At 38.7% G+C, this 23,752-nt stretch overlaps 2 protein-coding genes across 5 annotated transcripts in view; one reads left to right on the forward strand and one right to left on the reverse strand.

Annotated features, from left to right (window-relative positions):
* Nucleotides 1-4,116, forward strand: part of MTERF2 (mitochondrial transcription termination factor 2) — an 11,805-nt gene extending 7,689 nt beyond the window's left edge. For all 4 annotated transcript variants that reach the window (XM_059402174.1, XM_059402177.1, XM_059402176.1 and 1 more), the window contains one exon: nt 2,688-4,116. In XM_059402174.1, coding sequence (XP_059258157.1) covers nt 2,688-3,903 — 1,216 coding nt within the window. In that variant the 3' untranslated portion in view covers nt 3,904-4,116. The remainder of the gene's footprint in view (nt 1-2,687) is intronic.
* Nucleotides 4,117-7,767: 3,651 nt separating this feature from the next.
* TMEM263 (transmembrane protein 263) lies at nt 7,768-23,195 on the reverse strand. The gene is made up of 3 exons (XM_059402179.1): nt 22,921-23,195; nt 14,175-14,241; nt 7,768-10,541 (listed from the first exon to the last, which is right to left on the reverse strand). The coding sequence occupies exons 2-3, from the start codon at nt 14,233-14,235 to the stop codon at nt 10,255-10,257; spliced, it is 348 nt and encodes a 115-aa protein (XP_059258162.1). The 5' UTR covers nt 14,236-14,241; nt 22,921-23,195; the 3' UTR covers nt 7,768-10,254.
* Between the last annotated feature and the right edge of the window lie 557 nt (nt 23,196-23,752).

Genomic DNA, 23,752 nt, shown 5'->3' on the forward strand with positions numbered 1-23,752 from the left:
TTTCCTTTTCAGCATGGTACTGTTGGTAGTCATCCTTATTGAACATTTACTGTGGTGCTCTTCTGATCACTACTTGTTCACTTAATTAATCTGAGGCTAGGGGCGCCTGGGTGGCTCAGTGGGTTAAAGCCTCTGCCTTCAGCTCAGGTCATGATCTCAGGGTCCTGGGATCGAGCCCTGCATTGGGCTCTCTGCTCAGCAGGAAGCCTGCTTCCCTTCCTCTCTCTTTCCCTGCTTCTCTGCCTACTTGTGATCTCTGTCAAATAAATAAATAAAATCTTAAGAAAAAAAAATTAATCTGAGGCTAAGAAAGTTTCCCACGATAACCCCATAAATTAGAACCGGGACTGAGCATGGACATTTTGGCCACAGAGCCCACAGTTCTTCTAGCATGTGGTACAGTTGTGAGGCCCAAGTTTGTGAGGCTCCAGATTAGATCTGTATGTACCCAATTCATTATGTAGTATCTCCTGCTTCCAATTAAAATCCATGGTCCTCTTAGAAATTTTAAAATAGCTTAATATTTATATCTTGGCTATCAGGAATCATCTAAAGGAAAGTGGTATTAGGAATTATATGAAAAATACTCTCGTTGAACCACCAGAAGTAAAATAGAAACTATGCTTACAATTATTTGGGACACCATGGGGACTAACAATAAGCTATTATTACAAATGGTAAAACAAACTGAGAACATTGTTACTTGTTATTTTTCCTTTGAGAATAGTGATTTATTTGCATTAGTTAGAACAGGCTTGGAAGTGAAAAGTCCTTGGTATATTGTATATATGAGATATATATATCTATATCTATATCTATATAGATATATATATATATATATGGCATTATTAAGTGCAGAGATTGGATTATGGCTTTTTTTCAACTTTCCTTCAAACCTTCAAATAATAAGGGAATGCTGTTGACTAGCTAAACTGTTCATGCTTTTGTGGCAGGGATGCAACACTTAACACTCTTAGCAACTGTAAGTTAGAACAGGGCACCTGGGTGGCTCAGTTGTTAAGTGGTGGCCTTTGGCTCAGGTCATGATCTCAGAGTCCTGGGATTGTCTCTCTCATCCAGCTCCCTGCTCTCCCTCTCCCTCTGTCCCTTCCCCCCCACTTTGTGTGCGCTGTCTCTCAAATAAATAAATATGACCTTTAAAAGTTAAAACAACAAAGTAGGCATGTTTACATTACCAGAGATAACAGAAAAATAGTGCCAGAGTCCATAAGGCATCACCCACAGTATAGCCATCCCTCGGGACCTAAAGCTGTCACATGGGGACAGCTGGTTAGACTGTTGTAAAAGTATGGTCCCCATTCCACTTAATTTGATTGCCCATTGCTCTACTGGGCCAGTCACGCAGCATTCCTCGCTTTGTCTGGCTAAGACTTGGTTTAATTTTGGATTCATAAAAAGGATTTTTACATAATTCTCTTAAAACAAGTTCATACTTATTAACTCCTTTTAAATAAAACAGATTGACTTTGGATAATAATTACTCAGCAGAAATATTTACTCTAAAATATAATATTAGAGATGACTCCCCTCCCCAATAAGTATTTGCTTCAGCTAAACATAAACTTGAAAATTTAAAATGTTAAAAAAAAAAAAAAAAAGAAGGAAAACCTTGCGTGTGTGTGTTTGTAGAAGTAAAACATTTCTGGGGCACCTTGGTGGCTCAGTGGGTTAAGCCACTGCCTTCGGCTCAGGTCATGATCTTTATAAAAGGACATCATAATTTTTAGAAAATTTTCAGATAAAACATTTTTTTTAGTCATAATACAGGTTTTCTCTAAGTCTGATATAAAATAAATTACAGTTAAGTTAACCAGTACTCTGTAGGAGGAAGCACTTAAGATTTTTGTCTACCAGCCCTGATTTTCCAACTTTCTTACAATTAGTAAGCAGTAGTAACAACATAGGAAAGCTTGTACTATGCTTGTTACTCTTTGGTCGGTGTTTGAGATAAGATTCATATTGTCTACTATTGTAAGTAAAAGTATTTCTTAAACACCACAAACTAGGAGAAAAATGTAGTTTTGTGACAAGTGTTTTAAAATGTTTATCTGAATAAAGTTGATTAAGTCTTAATTTAGCATTTGCTAAGAGGTCATCTCACAGGTTGAGGTTACAATGAAATGTGTATGTGTTTTTTAGGAGATCATGAATCAGGAGTCCTGGGATCGAACCCCGCATCGGGCTCTCTGCTCAGCAGGGAGCCTGCTTCCTCCTCTCTCTCTGCCTGCTTGTGATCTCCCTCTGTCAAATAAATAAAGAAAATCTTTAAAAAAAAAAAAAAAGAAGTAACACATTTCTCTCAAAGAAAAACATAACAGTTGTAGGAGAGGAAATTTGTGTCAGAGTAACATTTGAGGTCTTTGAATCTTTGAACTCTTAAAATGTAAAATGGAAATTACTTCACAAGGTTGTGGCAAAGCTCACATAGTGTGTTTATAATGTATGAGATGTCTAAGTTGTGAAGAGGTATATTAGTTACTTTATAAATTATTTAAGAGGAATATTTAATATTCCACAAAAAGTTTGAGACTAACTTGGCAAAATTCAGTTTTCCTGTCTAATTTAAATCCACATAATTTTGTGCCTACTGCTTAGAACCCACATTTGTGTTTGCATTCTTAAAGTCAACACCCCTTATGTTAAAACCTATGTTTTCACTGTTACAGGTACAATGAGTACATTCTGAGTCCCAGGACGGTGGGAATTAGCCAACGGACTGCAGACATGCTGTGGAAGCTGCTGCTAAGATCCCAGCCCTGCAGGCTGTGTTCATTCAGAAAGATGCCATTGGCTTCAAAATCCAGATCCCCTTTAGCATGCTTCGTCTATACAACTGATCATCAATCAAACCAAGAAAATAAAAGAACAGTGGAAAAGCTCTACAAATTTTCAGTGGACGTCAGGAAAATTCGCAGATTAAAAGGATGGGTACTTTTTGAGAAGGAAACCTATGTTGAAGAAATTGCAGGCGTTTTACAACAACTAGGTGCCGATGAAGCTGCTATAGCCAGCATTTTGGAACGCTGCCCAGAAGCAATAGTCTGCAGTCCAGCCACTTTGAACACCCAGAGAGAACTCTGGCAGTTGGTTTGCAAAAACGAGCAAGAGTTAGTCAAGTTAATAGAACAGTTTCCAGAATCTTTCTTTACCATTAAAGACCAGGAAACCCAGAGGCTGAACATTCAGTTCTTTCAAGAGTTGGGACTCAAAAATGTGGTCATTAGCAGATTTTTGACAACTGCATCTAATGTTTTTCATAATCCTATTGAGAAAAATAAGCAAATGATAAGTATTCTCCAGGAGAGTTACCTAAATTTAGGTGGCTCTGAGGCCAACATGAAAGTTTGGTTACTCAAATTGTTAAGTCAGAATCCATTTATTTTGCTAAATTCTTCTGCAGCTCTCAAGGAAACATTAGAATTTCTCCAGGAGCAAGGTTTTGCAAACTCTGAAATTCTCCAGCTTCTATCCAAACTCAAAGGATTTCTTTTTCAGCTTTGCCCAGGAAGTATACAGAACAGCATGTCCTTCTCTAAAAATACTTTTAAATGCACAGATCATGACCTGAAGCAATTAGTTTTGAAATGTCCTGCCATTTTATATTATTCTGTTCCAGTTTTGGAAGAGAGAATTCAGGGATTACTAGAAGAAGGCATTTCCATAGCTCAGATAAAAGAGACACCAATGGTACTTGAATTAACTCCACAGATAGTACAGTACAGGATAAGGAAACTGAATTCTCTAGGCTATAGGATAAAGGATGGACATCTAGGAAATCTAAATGGAACAAAAAAAGAGTTTGAGGCTAACTTTGGCAAAATTCAGGCCAAGAAGGGAAGGCCATTATTTAACCCTGTGGCACCATTAAATGTTGAAGAGTAACTTGCTGACTGCTGTGGCTTTCCAGCATTGCAGAATGAAGCTAAGTAGCGAAGACTTGAGTGATTCAGGCAGTTTATAGGCACTAGTAATTTGAAGAAACTATTTAGCTTGAGTCTTAAGTTACCTTTAAGTATATAATCTCTGACATATTTTCTATATTTTAAACTATAAGCTGCATTTATTTTAAATAAAGTTGGTAATTTCTACCTTGAACTATTTCAGAAAACTCCTGTACTAGTAAACGGCCCAACAGAGTGATAACTTTATAAGTGAATCATTTCTAAGAAATTGCCAAGTATACTCCCTTAATTCAAAGGGTATGGGTATGTTTTTATTTATATAGCACATTTCATCTGGGACACAGACCCAGTGTTCTTCCTCTCTACCAGCTCTGAAACATCATTCTACTGTGGTCTGAAACCTGTAGCTTCAAATTAGGTGAAATTAGCAAACTTCTAATACATTTTTTTTAGATAAAAGCTGATTTCATCTCTTGGTTGGGATAAATGCGTGTCTTTGAGAATGAAGTATTTCTCATTCGAAAAGAATAGAGCTTACTTGTGTGTTTAGTTTAAAATTGACCATCTCCTCTCATAGAACTTTGATGTGCATCAATACTTTCCCCATTTTATAGATGAGGAAACAAGCTTAGAGAGGCCTGCCAAGTGATAGAGTCCAGATTTACTGTGATCTGACTTCTGTTCAAACCTGTGACTAGAAAAAGGATTGCTTAGGAGTTGGCATTACGAAAAGCCATACGCACAGTAGGTTGGGTGTCAACTCGGATTCAGTTCAGGTTCTGATCTCATGGCTCCAGGCTCAGCAGGAAGTCTGTTTGGATATATTCTTCTTCTGCCCTCTCCCCATCTTGTGCTCTTTCTCAAGAAAAACCATACCCTTACCTGACATGACAAAGGAGTACCAACAACAAACTTAGGAATTTTTTGTAAAACTCCTTAAATATGAAGTGATCTAATTTATATACATTTGAATTAAACAGCTTTTTTAGAAAACTGAAAATCCAGGTCTGGCTCTGAAAGGGAAAATGTGTGATGGTTGGTACCGGTTTTAATAGCATTCCAAATTTCTGTTTCTAAGTCTTATTCCAAGATAAACATTATCCAGATAAAGACTGGCTCACCTCCAGCTGCGGATTTTGAATTTTGTAACAAATAACACCACCAAACAGTTGACTCTAACACTCCCACCATCTGTGTCCTGTGTGTGCATGGCCTTTTTTTAAGTAATGAAAACCCAATTAAAAATACACACCATGTCTTTATTCACTTAGCAAATGCAAGTAACCCTCAGTGTTCAAATCTGTTTGGTTCCCTGGGGTAGTGAACAATAGTCTCATGTAGCACCTACTAAGTGCTGGGCATGTTGTGCTTTAGAACGCTTAGAGCTGAGAACCACCATTTACTGTTCTACAAATGAGGAGATGCAGGCACAGACAGGGTGTCACTTACCCAAAGTTAAACAGGAATGTTTGTTCAAGAAAAAGAATGGCAGCAACAGTTGGGGCAGGAGTGTCCCCGTCCATCTAAGGAATGGGATCGCATTCTAAGTGTGATGGGAAATCTTCAGAAAGAGTTTAGTTTGCTTGTCGTCCTGACCTCATTATCAGTGGTGTGCTTATCTTCCACTCTCAGAAGTGTCCTAGTTTGGAACATTTATATGGTTACCTTAGTTTTCTTTTATTTTACATTGAGATGCCTACTAGCTGAGCAGAGATGTCAAACGGGCAAATGGCAAAGTCTGGAACCGTGAGGTCAGAACTAGAGATACTCTGGGATCATCTACGTATCTATGATGGTATTTAAAGCGAAGACTCTAAATGAGATTGCCCAGAAATAAATTATAGATTTTGTAGTAGTGACTGGCCACGACCGGAAGGAATTGACCAAAAGAGGTCCCGAGGAAAGAGGGCGTGGCCAATAATATTGAATGCCATAGAGTGGTCAACTAAGATACAGATAAGTGACCAATGGATTTGGCCAAAAAGAAATCACTGGTTGGCCCTATCAGGAGTGACTGGTGCAATGAGAAAGGTAAGAAGGCACCTGGGGGGGGGGGGTGTTCGTGAGGACAGAAGATGACTAAGGCAGAGACTATAAAAGTTTTTCAAAAATGTGGCAAAGGGAAGCAGGAAAATGAAGGCTGTAAGATTAGGCATACTTTTTCTTTAAAGAAAGTAAGGCGCCTGTTTGGCTCAGTAGGTTAAGCCTCTGCCTTGGGGTCATGATCTCAGAGTCCTGGGATCAAGCCTTGCAACCTGGCTCTCTGCTCAGCGGGGAGCCTGCTTCTACCTCTCTCTCTGCCTACCTCTCTGCCTACTTGTGATTTCTCTCTGTCAAATAAATAAATAAAACATTAAAAAAAAAAAAAAGAAAACACCAGATGTTTATATGCTCATGGATATGACCCAGGAGAAAGAGATGGAAAAACGTGAAAGAAGTGAAAGCGGGACTGACTTAGGATCAGAACAGGGACGGCAGTCCGGGGGACAGATGCGGGCACGTGATGGATAAGTGGTGTGAGAGAAGAGTCGTGTCAGGTTGTCTCTTTTCACAAAGGGCAGTAGAATGGGAGGGAGTATGTCGGAGGGCCGGAAAGAAAAGGAATGAAATGGTTGTTTTGAGGAGTAAGAAAACGAACATAACGAGGGTATATAAGAAAGTATGGCAGGGTTCAGTGGCCATTCATTTGTAAAAAGCCTATAGTCCGGTCCAGGCGTGGAAAACCAGAGGCATTTATGGTTACAGAAATACATTTGTAGCTTACTCTCACCTGACAAGATTTAATTTTTAGAAAATACACATTCATGACCAAACATGTAATCTACTGACTTTATTTAGACCAAATCCTGTTCCATTAGTTTTTAGCCCTTGAACCTTTTTCTTTTTCCCTAATATGAAATCTTCAATGTCCACAATATAGCAAGGAGAGACATCCTTACATAAAACACTAGTCAAATTTTATTTCCTCCAGGAAGAAAAGGCTCTAATAACAAAATTATTTCCCTTAAACAGTTCATAATTACACTAAATTCATTTCGATGACAAATGTAATTAGCTGCCCAAATAAGTATGATTACCTATAAGACTTCCAGAGAACTCAAGTTAGCCTGGTAGATGAAGCGTACAGTCAGCACTGACTACCAACAGCAGAATGAAGTACTAGTTACTGAGTAGCCCCATTTCTGTTTCTGGGTATTAACTGGAGAAGGGATTTACTTGAATTCAAAAGTGATAATGGGAAAACTGCTAACACTGAAAGCCTGTTTCGTATTTGTAAAAAGAGATACTTCCGCGGTACTGATGAAATCAGATGATGTATGGACAACACCTGGCAGGTAAGTAGATAGCTAGTATGTACCAATTTTCTACGTTCCTCCAACTGGTTCCCATCTCTCTGAATCACTTCTGTCCAGTGAGGGTGCAAGTTGGTTCCATAGTTACTTAGGACAGAGTAAAATGCTCCCTACTAACTACATCAGATCCCAAATTGTTAACAAGAATCAGCTGTGGAGGATACTGAACTACAGGCCTGGGCCCCACCTGCAGAGATTCAGAAAGTTGGGATAAAACCTAAAAATCTGCATTTTTAATCTTCATCAGAGTTGACTAAAATGTATTTGCATTTCACTGTCTTGGTATCAAAATACATATTCAAAGATGTTTTGTCATGTTTGTGCATTAGTATCAAAAAAACTGACTACTTTCTGAACTATGGAACTAAAAATTTTAATACTGTCTTGTTTTTCCTTTAAATTTCCTTTATTTCCTTAGATCTTTATGAAACATTTCATCTTTTGCAGATCATAGTGTTTATTGACAGATTTATGTATTCTTTTCCCATTCCTTTATACAAAAAAATTTTTATTCAATCACCAATCATCTTCATCTGACATTTCACTAAGTACAGGATTCATAATGCAACATTATTAGATCAGGCATTCAAGTGGGTCACACAAGTTCATCCTCACTGTGCCAAATACCCACTCAAAAGATACACTGAATAACAGATGCCTCCAAGTGTATGTATCAACCTTAGTTTCTTGAAGTGAACCAGTACTGTTTCACAGGTCAAACTGCCAGTCTACGCAAATACACTGGAGAAGACTCAAGTGTACAACTGTATGTGTCATCTAATGGCCAGTTCACTGCAACAAGAACCTCTGTAACTTAAATGTTCCTTTGTACACTTCTCTGCCATCCTTGCAAAAGCCTCTCCTGAATAAAGTTCAGAGCTAAAATGTACCAGAAGGCTTTTCTGTGGCAGAAATCACAACCATTTTTCCTCAAGCAATTTTAAAGACAAGGTTGAAAATAAATATGCAAGCACACAGTAAACTAAAGTCTGTGTTTAGAAATTCAGGTACAAAGCACAGTAGAACCTATGACTATAGAAGATAAATTAGAAATATAAACTAGCAATGAAGCAATCATTTCTTTCAAATAGCAGGAAATAAGTTCTCCAATACCATTATTTAGATCACTGTTTAGTGTTCATCAATTAACTCTGGAGTCACTTTTAAAAATCCCTTTTGCCGATTATGACATTTGACCAGATACACCACCCAAAATACCTTAAGTCATAGAGCATGAAATAAATGACCATTTATGATGAATTTTCAGTTTTGTATATAATGGTAGGTTCAAGAACCTTTGCAGGTTTGCTTAAGATCCCTCCTGGTGTTTATGAAAGCTTTTAAAAAAGTTATGTTCTTATCCATTTGTTGTTCCACACTATTAATGTAAAGCTCTTAGTGGTTCAGAAAGACATTTAAGCCTTGGATGCTAGAGTGATCTGTTTTACCTTCTCAAGGATGTATTCTGACTGACTTACTCCAGAGCATCACCTCCTTTGCTACACAAACACACACTTCTGCAAAATGGAGGCAAATTTCCAGACTTAAGTATAAAGAAAACTAAGATTTTTCAAACCTGGATTATAACCCTCAGTTAAGAGGAATACCAAATATATGTGCCACTTTTAAAAATTTTTCATGAAATGGAATATGTAAAAAATGAATTCCAGCTAAGTCATATTCCTTGAGAATGAATGGGACATGATGAGACCTGTTAAGGAGACATGACGCACTTTATCATCCACAATCAAAAACTTCAATTCCCTGCCTGGGGTTGACTTGGAAATGGTACAAAGTCTATGACTTCTTTAAGGATTGATTGTAATATAACGTTTTAAAAGCCTATAAACCACTGACAGCACTTGTATACATATCTTACATTCAAAACTAATCTGTGGAGCCCATTTCATTCAATTTCAGTCAGCTCCCCCATATTTGTGGCTGCTTTTACTGTGTTTTTAAAAAGGGGTACTGCTAACATTTTAAGCCATCCTAAAGATAAAACTGATGTGAAGATTTTTTTATATGTGGGATGCTTTAGGTGATTCTTAAGAATTTAAAATTATCTGTTCCTCCTTAATGTGAAACTTCCAAGAGAGCTTATGACCAGCAAAGAAATATTCCTTAGGCACTGTGAGGTGTATTAAAGATGGAGCATGAAACCAGACTGAAATGTAACGTTCGGCTGGTAACTACACTGACAGTTAACAAAACGCCTACAAGCACTACCTTAGCTGCTGAGAGCAAGAAATGCCTTTAACCCACCACTCCTGAGATTTTTAAGAGGGAAAGCTAATTTCACAATTTTAAAAAGAATCCATAGATAGTTCCAAGAACTGCACAAGGTTAGGGTATTAAAAAAGATGTTTCATAAGGCATCAATGATTAAATTAATGTAATGCATATCTAACAAAAGATGATAAACACTCAGTATCATAAAACCATTTACCTCTTCTTGTAAATTTCTCTAATTCCTGCTACTTTTACCAGCTTAAATAAGAAAAGAATGCCTCTTGGCCTAACCAACTATGGTTATAAAAAAAACTAAGACATCTGAAACTATTAGGCACATCAAAGGTACAGTTTATGTAGTTCAAGGTTCCCTTCTTAAGGGGCAAATGAGTTACCTGGCACATTATACATATGGAACTGTAAAGATCATCAACTAAATTCAACTTTCACATTTTTTAGTTAAACTGAAAGACTTATAGTAAATATCAAATATACCATATCTTCAGTTACAACTGAATAAGAGTAACATTTTACCAGATAAAAAGCTGGAATTTAAGTATGAGAAACCTTCATACACTGTGCTAGTATTGGTCTCTTCTTTTTAGACAAAAGCCAGTCATCAATACTTTCAACACAGCAGTTTAGAAGATAAACGTCCGAACAGGTGACTTCGTTGTAGTCCATAATTTAGCAATTCAATGCCACTGGCATCATAATGCTGTGGAGAGCAAGTGTATCTCCATATTTTAGTCAGATTTGTCTTTCTTCTTTCCTGTTAAGGGCACTTTGTTTACAACAGCAGACCCAACAGCTGTAACACCTCCAGCCACAGCAGACACGCCCCCTTTCACCAGCCCTATTCCCATGGAAGGCACAGTTGTAACAGCTGTTTTGGTCACCTCCAGACTCTTCCCACCAATCCAAGCCACACCACCAATGGTGGCACCAACAGCCCCCTTTGTAACACTGAAGATACCACCAGTCACACGGGACAACATGCCTGGTTGCTGCTGTGGGTGATCTTTCATTGAACCTGGTAAGAAAAAACATGAAGACAGCCAATTGTAAGTCTTTACAAGAGCAGTTCAAATCATTAAGTATCCTAAGATTTCCTAACAATCAGGAGGTTGTTTTGATAAGACGAACCACAAAAATCCAAACCTGATCAAGACACTAAAAACCTCTTCCCTCAAAACTATAGTTGTACATGGTTTTAAAACATCTTGGTCCAATGCTAAGTCTTAGTATCTATGAGAAAAAATGCTTTTGGGACTAGATAACTTTCATCAAATAGAATCTAAACTTAAATGTTTCCTTGATTTATAGTTTTGTTGCTGTTAATAAAAATCTTTATATCCTAAAAGGACATGAAAATATAGGAAGACAAATATATTTAGCCGTCGTTTCCTTGACAGAATTCAATCATCTCTGAAACAACCTTCTTCATTTAAAGCAGTGGTTTTCAAGGTATGGCCTGGGACCCCTGGGTATCCACAAGACTATTTCAGGGGCTCCGCAGGATAAAAATGATTTTCATAATAATACTAACACATGATTTATCTTTTCACCTTCATTCTTTCACATTCATTCACAAGTCTACAGAATTTTCCAGAATCTAAATGATGTGCAGACTAACAAAAGATGAAACAGAGCAGCTGTGAGAAACTAGCTCTCTTTTATTAACCGTAACATTAATGAGATCGTAAAAATTTAAAAACAAGGTCACCCAACCTGTTAATTTTTTTTTTTTTTTTTTTTTGCTTTGGAAAATAGCTGCTTTTCAAAAACTATGTTAATCACCTTAATACGTAATAGGTCCAAGAGGGTTTTTCATATTAATTTCTCAGTTTTTATTATTTATATGGCAAATATCAATGAAGACACAAGCTTTTTGGGGTCCTCAATTTTTAAAAGTGGAAAAGCCAAAAAGTTTAAGGAACACTAATTTAAATATATGTGGGTGTCTGCTCTATTTGCATTTTGATAATGTATTTAAAGAGCTAATGCTATGTAAAAATAGAATGATTATTTATATCTTAGAATCATGTTACTTACCTAAAATCATTTTTTACAGTGTTGAGAAACTACAGCTATACTTAATACTTTCACCACACCAGTAATTCTTACAGGAGAGAGCATGTCATTTAAATATCTAGTCTGTAAAAACTCCTTTACTCTAGAAAAGGTAATATCAATATGAAAAATTCAGATTTATTTAAGTCTTTATTTTGTTTTCTGGTTTGTTTCATTTTGAATAGTAATTCAAATAAGCACATATATCAAACTTAGGCATAAAATAACAGGAAGATTTCATAAAAATTTGCTTGTTATCAACCTCAAACAAACACAGGTCTTTTCTCCTTTGTAATCTAATGATTTAGGCAGCAACAAGACATAAGCAACAGTGTTTATATTTTTCTAAACTTTGTGGAAAAACACTTGGTCATGAAACAGTTCAGACTTTTATTTTTATTTTTAAAAGATTTTATTTATTTATTTGAGAGAGAGACAGTGAGAGTGAGCATGAGAGAGCAGAAGACCAGAGGGAGAAGCAAACTCCCCATGTCGCTGCGAGCCTGATGTGAGACTCAATCCTGGGACTCCAGGATCATGACCTGAGCCAAAGGCAGTTGCTTAACCAACTGAGCCACTCGGCACCCAACAGTTCAGACTTTAATTACAGAAAAGGTACAACTCACACAAAGAAAAGTAAATTCTTGGGAACTTGGGCACAACTAGGACTACCAAAGCTACTAACTCCAAGCAGAATATCTCAGAGAAGACAACAATAAGGAACTGGTAATATTCGATGGGAGAAAAAAATTCTAGAAATCGAGCTTTTCTAACACAGCACAAATTTACCTTAAAGATTTTCATTCCATTGTTTGGAGGTTTTATAAGTATGAAAAGATCACTGGCTCATCAAAATAGCTCAGATAAAGATATAGCAATGGCTAAATTTATAAAAACCAAATTCTTAATTGAAGCTATTTGAATAATAAGCATAGTTACTATAAATTTTTAACTAGGGGTGCCTGGGTGACTCAGTTAAGCCTTTGGTTCATGTCATGATCCCATGGTGCTAGGATCGAGCCCCACATCAGGCTCTCTGCTTAGCAGGGAGTCTGCTCCTGCCTCTGCGCCCACCCACCCCTGCAAGCTTGAGCGTGCACATGCACTCTCTCTGAAATAAAATTATTTGTTTAAATAAAATTGAAGAGCTGAAATAAAAGGATATGGAAAAGCATCTGAGTATGTTAATTATAAAATTATGATGAAAAGGCATAATTGGTAATTCTTTTGTAATCAAGGTCACTAACACCAGGAAAAGGAAAAAAATCCTGATTTGAGAATAGAACAGATAACTTCCTCATGCTGAATACCTTCATTAGTATTACCCTGCTATGCCAAATTTGGTGCACATGCATTTAATGAAGATGATTTTTCTTAGTCAAAGTAGATAAATATTAATGCTGTTGACACTCTTTAATTAGTGTGCTCTTAATTACCACCATATAAATTATCTGCTCTGCAGACTACTCTGGTTTAGCAGGTTCCTATACAAAGATATTACCAAAGCTTTCTCTTCCGTGACAAGCATGCTCCTGAGCAGTCTTTCTCTCTTTCCTGACTTTATCCCTACAAAGTCCTTACTGACTTTCTCATTAAGCCCTAACTTTTCAACACGCTAGAGTTCTAGACCTAAAATATAAGTCAAGAAAACAGCTGAACTAATAATTTTCCAGGATATTCTTCCACCAAACTAAAATTAATCACCTAGTTACCACCATCTTCTTTTAGGGTTAAGTACAAACTTTTCATTGTATTTTCCTAACAATTTCATTTTTGTCTACCAGCCTGGACAGTGGGTAACTGAGAAGAAAATAAAATACCCAATCACAACTTCCAGTCTCCCCTCTCCCCAGAGATACTAGTCTGCCTGCAACTCCAGTATGGTCTGCTGGCCATTTCATCGCTTTGTCCTCACTTTGATTCTCTATCTGACTGATTAGGACTGTCCTGTACAAACATACAGTTGTCGAAGGAAATTACTATTTGGTTTAAGTTTTAAAATGTTCTACACCAAAACCATAAACAGAAAATGCCTGCGGTCATTTTCTATATATAGCCAAGACATTCACATACGCAGTTAGCATTTCCAACGATTTTTGAAGTCCTAAGTAAGAAAACGACTCGTGATGTCACAATTTTCAAGCTAAAAGAGAATTTAAATTAAGCAGACCCTAAGACTATGTATTACTATAAGAAGAAGAACTACCAATGATAAATAACAGCTTAATAACCAATCTCAAGTGGCTCTTGAATTGAGTTTTTGTATGCATTACGTGAAAAATTAAACATGGTCCATCCTTCCTCTGCACCCCATACCCATTCTTTACAAATGAAAGAATACTCTTAACTTGTGAAATGGTCTTAATAAAAGAGTAGCAACAGATCTTCTATAATACAACTGTTGCATGGTGTCCCCATTCAGCAATATATGTGCTTTCATCTTACAAGCTAAAAGTGTTTATCTTCAATTACTTTTGGAACATCTTCACTGATAAGATAAACAGACTGTTACTTTAAATTTAATAAAAACAATCAGAATTTTAATTTAGTAGGACCCTTGTTTTCATTTTTAGTATGTCAGATGCATACTTACCTTCTGGTGGTTCATCACTAAGGTATGATGGGAGTTCTTGATTTTTATCTGCCTGATTCATGATCTCCTAAAAAACACATACACATTTCATTGTAACCTCAACCTGTGAGATGACCTCTTAGCAAATGCTAAATTAAGACTTAATCAACTTTATTCAGATAAACATTTTAAAACACTTGTCACAAAACTACATTTTTCTCCTAGTTTGTGGTGTTTAAGAAATACTTTTACTTACAATAGTAGACAATATGAATCTTATCTCAAACACCGACCAAAGAGTAACAAGCATAGTACAAGCTTTCCTATGTTGTTACTACTGCTTACTAATTGTAAGAAAGTTGGAAAATCAGGGCTGGTAGACAAAAATCTTAAGTGCTTCCTCCTACAGAGTACTGGTTAACTTAACTGTAATTTATTTTATATCAGACTTAGAGAAAACCTGTATTATGACTAAAAAACATGTTTTATCTGAAAATTTTCTAAAAATTATGATGTCCTTTTATAAAGATGACATCATCAATCTGAATCATTAAGAGATGGATTTTGATTACTTTTTATTGTTTTTAGAGCTCTTACAAACACAGGTAGCAAAAGAACCCAAAATGTATGAAAAAATACATATGTGATTACCTCCTTAGTACAAGTAGTAAAGGAACCTAAGAAATAAAATAAGCTACACTGGGATGCAAAAAACATAAACTTTCTTTTCCCAATTTCCTTTACTGTCTTGAAATATTTGTTTTTATATTCACTTGACTAAGAAAAGATTAAAACAAGACTGGAATACTAGTACTCCAATACTACAAGTATTAGAATCCTACTTAAATTTAAAACAAAATATGCAGAAATCCTGGACCGAATATGCATGTTCCTTCCTAATGAAAAACTCCCATGGAGCCACGTTCTTCCCTACTGAACTGTTAATTCCAAAAGAAGATACTGTTTAGCTCGTTCCCTACTATGTTCCCAGGATCTGTATACCGTACACATACAAATCCAGATTATCTAGCTGATCAACCAATCAAGAGATGTTACTATATCATGTACAGAAATATAGAGAAAGCATATACACACATCTTACATATGTTAACTGGACTTTAAAAACAGGTGTGATGAGGAGGGGGCGCCTTGCTGGCTCAGTCTGTAGAGCATGTGACTCTTGACCGCAGGGTCATGAGTTCAAGCCCCCCACTGGTCATAAAGCTTATTTAAAAAACAGGTGTGACAGCAATTGCCTACATTTCAAAAGTGCCTTTCTGTATATATCCCACAAATCCCAACTAAAAGACTTACCTTTTCCTAATTCAGAATCTCTTTAAAAGGTTAATTTTGCCACGTATATCTTGTAATTTAAAAGACCACCATTTTTTTTTAAGATTTTATTTATTTATTTGTCAGAAAGAGAGAGAGAAAGCACACAAGCAGGCAGAGAGGCAGGCAGAGGTAGAGAGAGAAGCAGGCTCCCCACTGAGCAAGGAGCCCGATTCGGGACTCAATCCCAGGACCCTGGGATCATGACCTGAGCCAAAGGCAGCAGCTTAACCCACTGAGCCACCCAGGTGTCCCAAAGACCACCATTTTAAAAGATGGGTGCTGCTTCATAAAAGACAAATGCAAATTCATTTAAATAATATGAACTGACTTTATCCTTCTATGGGTAGGCAAAGGAGGGCCATGACAGTAACACTGTCAGAGCTGTGCTTTAAGAAGCTAACAGAAGCAAGAACAGATGAAGAAGGTGGGGTGCCTGCATCGCTCAGTTGGTGAAGTGGCTAACTCTTGATTTCCGCTCAGGTCATGGTCTTGGGGGGCCTGGGATCGAGCCCTGCGTCTGGCTCTGCGCTCAGTGCGTCTGCTTGAGATCTTCTCTCTCCTCCAACCCTCCTCCCTGCCACCCACCTCACGCCTGCTCTCCTTCTAAAATTTAAAAAAAAAAAAAAAAAAAAAAAGAACAGATGAAGGACAGAGAGATTAAACACAGTAAGTGGCTACTTTAGAAGTTCAGTGAGATAGAGGAAACAGTTTAAGCCCTGCCGGGTTTTCCTGTATAAATAAATGGGCAAAAATCTAGGAATCACCCTTGATTTCCCTTTTTTTTTTCTTCTACAATCCTATCTAATCATCGGTAAATTCTGCTGCCTAAATAAATACAGAATACAACCACTTCTCATCACCTCTACTGCTAAACTATCATTTCTCTTACTTGGGCTGCTACAAAGTTATCTTAACTGGCCTCTGAGCCTCGACCTTTGCTGTTCCTCAGGTCTAGCATGTCACACTCTGCTTAAACCCCTACAACTGCTTCCTGTTTTGTTCAGAATAAAATCCAGAGTTGAGGCCTGACATCTAACTCTCTGATGTTAACATTCTGCCTCTCTCTCATACCAGTCTACCAACCTGGGTTTCCCTGCTCACCCTTCTCCTGAAAGGCTCTTCCCCAAGTGTTCATGGCTTGCTTCCTTACTTCCCTTCAGCTCTTTATGTGAATGTCCCCTAACAGAGATCTTCCCAGATCACTAGATTTGCACCCTCCTACTCCCTTCCCTATCATTTTCACCTAACCCTGATCAATTTTCTTCATTGCTCATACTTTCACTTTACATATAATATATTTATATATAAACACATAGGTTTACTTTGTGTCTCCTATAATTAGAATGTAAGCTCCATGAGAACAAGGCTTGGTTTTGCTGCATCCCCAGAGCCTTTTTCAATGCCAGATGCACAGCAGACAAATAACTGAATTTTTTGTATGAAGCAGAACAGAGCTTGGATATTAATATGAGATACAAGGAAAACGTAGGATGGAAAATTTCTAGTGTGAGCATAAAGACAAGGGGCAGCGGACAAGAAACCACTTCTGAGAAAAGATGAAGGACTTTTTAACATTTTTATTTTATTGTGCTAAGAATACTTAACATGACATCTACCCTCTAAAATAGAAGTGTACATTACTGTTAACTACACATGTGATGAAAGGGCTTTTTTTGAACAGCTGGATTTCAGATGCCTTTGGGGCATCTACGTGACATGTTTAGGAGGCAAATGGATTTAAGGAGTCTGAAACTCAGCTTGAAGTCTGAGTTAGAGTTGAGGCCCTGTAAGTGGTATGAAGTGATAGTGACAAATGTGGGGGGATGGGAGATATGAGCAAGGAAAAGAATGAAGGGAGAAATAGACTGATAACCTTAACTGGACCGCTCGTATTTAAGAGCTGAGTGAAAGAGAAGCCAGCAAAAGCAAACAAAATACAAAATACATCTGAAAAATGTACAAATGTACAAATGACTACAGCCTCAGAGAAGGCAAGAGATGAATTTATAAGCTTCCTAGAGACACACAATGCAGACATTAAGATAATTTATGAAGACCAAATACTATGTGGAAATGCTAATGTTATATTCAGAGAATATAAAATGCATACATTATATAACCCAATTTTTTTAATGCATATGAAAAGACTTTAAAAACGAAATATACCAAAATGTTGACAAAGACTGCCACTAGGAGGTAGAAATATATAGCAAGAGAAGAGACAGAGAGAGAGACCATGCTACACAGAGAAAAAAATCTCTTATGTATGTAAATCTATATGTAGTTATGTATGTAAATCTATATGTAGTTATATAATATAATATATATACATATATATAATATATACAAATATATTAATATATATTATATATATATGTATATATAATATATATACAAATATGTATTTAACATCTATATTTTCCGTTTCTACCATAAACATGTATTGCTTTCATACCTAAAGAAAATTATATATTTTTAAGCCTTAAAATCAGTGATTCATTAAAGGGTAATTCTGAAGATTTAGCAGTTCATCTACCTAGTTCTTATCCTAGTTTTTTTTATGTTTTTATCCTCAAATCAAGGTTATCTGAAAAAAACAAAAACAAAACTTAAATCACAAAATGCTGATATGAAGAAAATGACATTGGGTTTAATTCTCAGTTATGTCCTTAGTAAGCAAACCCTGACAAAGAGCCTTATGCAGGCTATTTAGTACACTATACTGCACTGTAAAGAAATTACCTACTACATCACTCGATAGCTCTGATAAGAAGCTCCACATAAGAAGTTTCTTCAACGGTATTCAGAAAAACTTGTTTCCGCAACAGATACAGAAAACTTTCTTCTTTCTGAGAGCTATGCACTTTCCTTAAAAGAAAGATGTCTCTTTTCTCCCTTTTCTCTTTGGCTTCCAGGAAGCTTACAGGTAAAAATCACAACTTACCTGGGCAGGTGCCTGATGCCTGCCTAGTTGTCCTAATTTCCCCCAACTCCATGCCTCAAGATCCCAGCTCTCACTGCTATTCTCCCTGGTTGGTTTGCAATTTGAGTATCTTATTTACAATCTTATCATTCTGTTAGAATATGTTTTTGTTGTAAGCGGACACACAGTATTTGTGGACTAAGTGGGATAAAATTATCATCTGTATTGTGTTTATTTTAAGCAACACGAGGAAAGATACATAGCAATATATGGTCTAAATTTTTGGTTAAAAAAAAAAAGAATACTTTAAGCTAGAATTGTGCTTTCCAAATGTTTTTAAGAGAAAGCAGTAGTACACCAGAGGCTTCAAGAACCACAGTAGAGAGATAATGCATGCATTTTACTACACAGTAATTTAAAATACTTTTTGTGTTTACATATACACTAATTAAAAAGACTACTGAAAAGTGCTTGGGAGTTTTTTAGAATAACCAGACTCTCAAGAAATTTCCTTATTGCTTAGAATTTCTTCAGGATATACTCTCAGATTTACCACCTCTCTCTTCCCAGCCCACAACACTCCCACCCCCATTCCCCATGAATTTATTCTGCTCTTCAGTTAGATGTACTTTTGGCAGAAGAGTTTGAAATGTAGGAATCTAGATACTATTATACAGAAATATTCACAGATACATTTAATATTGTTAGTGATAGTTGCCAAAAGGATTATCAATAAGCAGAAAAAAAGAAAATGTGGAGTCCTGCCAGGCTAGAAGCAGGGCTACCAAGAACAGAGGAACTTGCCATTAGAGGGCTCTGAAGTCCTAAGAGGCCACAGGGATTGATTTTTGTTTTGATGATATATTTTTTAATGTCTGAGTTTCTTGTACATCACTGGTGTTTAAAGCAAGTACGAAGTATTAAAATTCCTCCAGAACTCATAGTGTAATAAAAATTGTGTAAAAGTGCAAGTATTTGGAATATTGTTGTTTTCTGAATTCCTAATTTGATCATAAGGCATCAAATACCTTGTAGAAAATATTTTTGCTAAAATCCTTAACTATCTGTAATGCCACCTGCACTTTCTACTCAGATAAATCACTCTCAGCCCCTTCCCAGATATATGTGCCGAACTTTGAGTGATATTACCTTTTTACAAGTACTATCACTTTATCACTAAGGAGAATTATTTTTTATATTACCACCTTGAACATTGTCATCACTACAGCCGTCTTATTTCTTTTAAATTGTGAATTCTAAAAACAAACACACTTCTAATCTCTTGAAACTGGAAAAGATAATCTGCTTTTAAAATTTAAAAGTATACACATGGAGACTAGTAACAAATGGCAGGAAAAGTGTCAAAATGACCATTTAAATGTTACCCTTAAACAAAATTATTTCATTCTATGCAAACCATCTGCCCTAAACTCACTGAATTATTAGTTCAATATATAGGTGGGTCCCTACTATGTGCCAGCCACCGTGTCAGGCTCTGAGATTTCAGCATGATTCAGCACACATAAGACTTCTCTAAACCAATTTACCCAAACGGGACACATTTTCTTGGCATTTATTAATTTATTTCATGCAAAACTCCAAAAATTATCTGCTCTCTAGGAACTCATAATATACGTAAGTTTCTATTTTCTAAGGAAGGCAATTAAACAGAAAACAGCCTTTATGGAGAACCTGGGTGGCTCAGTTGGTTAAGTGTCTATCTTTGGCTCAAGTCATGATCCCAGCTTCCTGGGATGGAGCCCCGCCCTCATCGGGCTCCCTGCTCTGCAGGAGCCTGCTTCTCCCTCTCCCACTCCCCCTGCTTTTGTTCCCTCCCTTGACGTCTCTCTCTCTCCGTCATATAAATAAGATCTTTTTAAAAATTTTTTAAATAAAAACTAAAAACAGAAAACAGCCTTTAGATCAGGACAAATAACTGAACTACTTCTATGGACATGAATCAGTTTTACCACTTGGTCCTAACATGTGAACAAATTTAGAATACCAACTAAAACTGGTTGTAAGTGTATCTTTTTAAGAAATGGTGAAATGTGAAAGACTTCTTTGCTGTAGACTAAGATTCGCCAGTAGTTACTTTAGGCATTTTAGGCCAAGGAGAAATAATTCTTGTCCTGTACAACGGTATCATAGACACAGCAGCTGGCAAATATATAATGAGCAAGGATTAATAACAACACTATTCCCTAGAGGGTAATTTCTTCCAATAATAGAAATAAGTAAACAAATGCCTCTTAGGAGCCCCCCCCCTTTTTTTTAAGGAAAACAGATGAATCAGTGTTGTTTGTAGAGATCTACATTTGATACATCAAGTTTTCATTAATGGTGAAAACAGTATACAAATTTGCCTATGGCTAAACACCCCCTTTGTGTACTAAAGGAAGTTAAACAGCACATTATATGAAGCACATTATAAACACATTATATGAAGCCTAACTACAAAATACACTACACAACAGTTTACCTTCAAAGCCATTTCAAAAACCTATTAAATAGTACATGCCAATTTCCCATAAGAAAAAGATTATAAATGAATTAGCTAAACTCTTCTACACATTCTATATATAGGAACTTTGCCACATCCTCACTCCCGTTTTTAGCTTCTTTGCCAAATAACTAAGTTTCAAAATACGTTTATACAGAACTTTAACAGACATACACCAACAGGCAGTGTATATTAAAACACCAGCTTACTGTGTTTAGGCTTCTCTAGTTAACCAACTATCCTGAACAGGCTGCTTTTATACACAGCCCGCCCATTAAATCAACAGAAAGCAGGCTACAAGAAATGCACTGAATCTGGCAGGGAAGAAAAAGTAATCTGTCAGTAAAGCTTTTAAGGGACCACCTTAGGGACAGCAACAACCGACAGTATCAAAATGACAACTTTTTAAGTGTGGCCTTTAAGTGAAACATTAAGCAGAATTACAATAAGCTAAGATAACCAGTATACCAGTAATCTTCACTAAATTATACCTCATTAGTTCAACAGATATTTGTGTCCCTACCATGTCACCAGACACTGTGTTAGGCACGGAGGTTGTAACTAGAACAAGCAGGTGAAGGCCCCACTCTGAAGGAGTTTATATGTAATCCAGTGAGCTATCTTCAGGAAGTAGCAAAAACAGCAAGTACTCAATGACTGAAACAAAGACAGGTAAAGATTTTCCTTTAGTTAAACACACACACACAGAAATTTTCTATCTATCCTTAAACTTTTCTAACAATATTCTCTATATATAGACATATTTTTATTGAACTTGGTTTCTGGTACATCTGCCATAACACAGACTAAAGAAATGAAAGCGCGGGGCGGGGGGGGGGGGGCCAAACAGAGTGCAAATGAGTTTATTGAACATTACTTCCCTAGTTCTTTGCAAAAGCAGGCATGGCCACACACACGCAAACACAGACCTGTTGATGTGGTATCAGTATTCCTGGGAGCCCTCTAGAGTACCCACACCAGTGTATGTTCTAAAGATTAAACAATCGCATATAGCAAATAAAGCATTTTCATCTGGAATTAGCAAAAGTGTTCCCAAGAGCCTAATAAATAAAATAAGGACTCTCCACTTTAGGCGTTTCTAAACCTTTCCCATTGGCCCCTTCTCCCCCCACTGATCTCTTTAGTCACAGCAAGTCTTTTTCTTTTTTTCTTTAGCAGAGGGAGTGACGTGGCAGGAGAGGCAGAAAATGACCCTGGAGAAGCCGTGACTAGGGCCAAGCGCAGCACCTCCTCCCTCTGCTCCACGTTGTATATCCAGCACAGCACCACTCCCACAGGGTTCCAGAAATCTCACGTCTTCTCATATACAAAAGACGATCTATTTAGGCGGGGATCTAACTGGAAGTGGGAGCTTGGGGACCAGTCTCGAAGCTGCGTGTGCACACCCGGCACGGTTTTGCTTTAGACTCGGGAGGCAGTGATGGCACTGACGGGTGCTCCAGCGGTCCCCAGCCACCCCTGGTGCCGGCAGCGCCTCTCTCTATTCCACACTTTCAGCTTTAGGTTAGGCGTGAGAGTAGAGCCCTTTCTACGTGGGAAGAGCACGGGGGCCCCAGGCTCGTTTGCCTGAACCCACGAGAGCGGTTTATCAACAGGTCAGGAGTTAGTGTGGTGGGGAAGCCCAGCACACTGCCGCATCCCTCTCCTCTCCCAAGCTGCTGACGCCCTCCCACCCCCATCCCCCCAAGCTGACACCCAAGGAGCGAAGAAGTGAAGCGGAGGCTTCCAAGGAGAGTCCCCGGCCACAAACCACCGATGGGGAGCCCAGGACACGTAAAGAATAACAACCCAGCCCGCGAACCTCCGTCCGCCCCCAACATCACCCCGCCCCTCCCCCTTTCCCGCTCAGTCCCCCCAAAAGGCTCCGCTCGGGGAAGCCAGGCCCGGGGGTGGTGAGGTGCAGGAGAGCTAACGGAAGAAGGCGACAGAGAGGAGGACAGGAAGCCAGGACGGCGCCCCCCGCCCTCCCAGCCCCACTTACTCACCTCCGGGGTCGAGGGTCGGCGCCTGGCGCTGGGGCTGGCGGAGGGAGCCGGCTGCACGGAAGAGCGCTGCGGTAGCTTGAGCGACTGGCACAGCCCCGGGCAGCTGCGGGTTCGGGAGGCGCTTCCTCAGGCTTTGGAGCCAGAAGACTCCGTTGGCGACGACGGCAGTAGCGGCCTCTGGCTGCGGACGTGGCGCCGGACGCGACCCGCCCCCTCCGCCGCCTCCTCAGCTCCCGCCTCCTCCCGCGGCTCCGGCTCCGACGCGCAGGCGCACCCCAGGCCCCTCCCGCGCCCACCCGGCACACGCCCACCCGTTTCTCGAACTGCCTTGCCCTCCCAGCAGCCCCCTGCCGGCTGCCTCCGAACGTGCGCACGCGCGGCGCCCCTGCGGCCTGCTCCCGCCCCTTGGCCCCCTGGGTACCTCCGCGGGAACCCCTGGCCCGCCTGCGCGCGCGCCTTGTCCAGGCGGGGGGGGGCCTCCCGCCCCCTTTCCTCCACCGTCCAATCAGATCGGGCGAGGGGAGCGGAGCCCCGGGAACGCGCTAGCGGCGGGCCTCAGGGTTCAAGCGCTCGCCCCGCGGCTCAGTGAAGCTTTCGTTCAGCTGCGAGTAACGGTCGGTCGGAATTGAGAACCTTTCCCCTAGGGACGGTGGGATGGTGTCCAGTTTTTCGGGCTCTTAGCCCCCGGGCTTCAATCTTCGTCCCTCCCCTCCTGCTCTTCAGAATAGTGACGAGCTAGGCCTTCTGTCAGCCCTTCACTGTGAGGCTCTTGACGCGCGCCCTGACTGTCCAGGTGACAGCGGTGGCGACAGGGACGTTGGGGTCGCTATTA

This window comes from Mustela nigripes, chromosome 6 (genome assembly GCF_022355385.1).
Source record: "Mustela nigripes isolate SB6536 chromosome 6, MUSNIG.SB6536, whole genome shotgun sequence".
NCBI classification, from domain to species: domain Eukaryota; kingdom Metazoa; phylum Chordata; class Mammalia; order Carnivora; family Mustelidae; genus Mustela; species Mustela nigripes.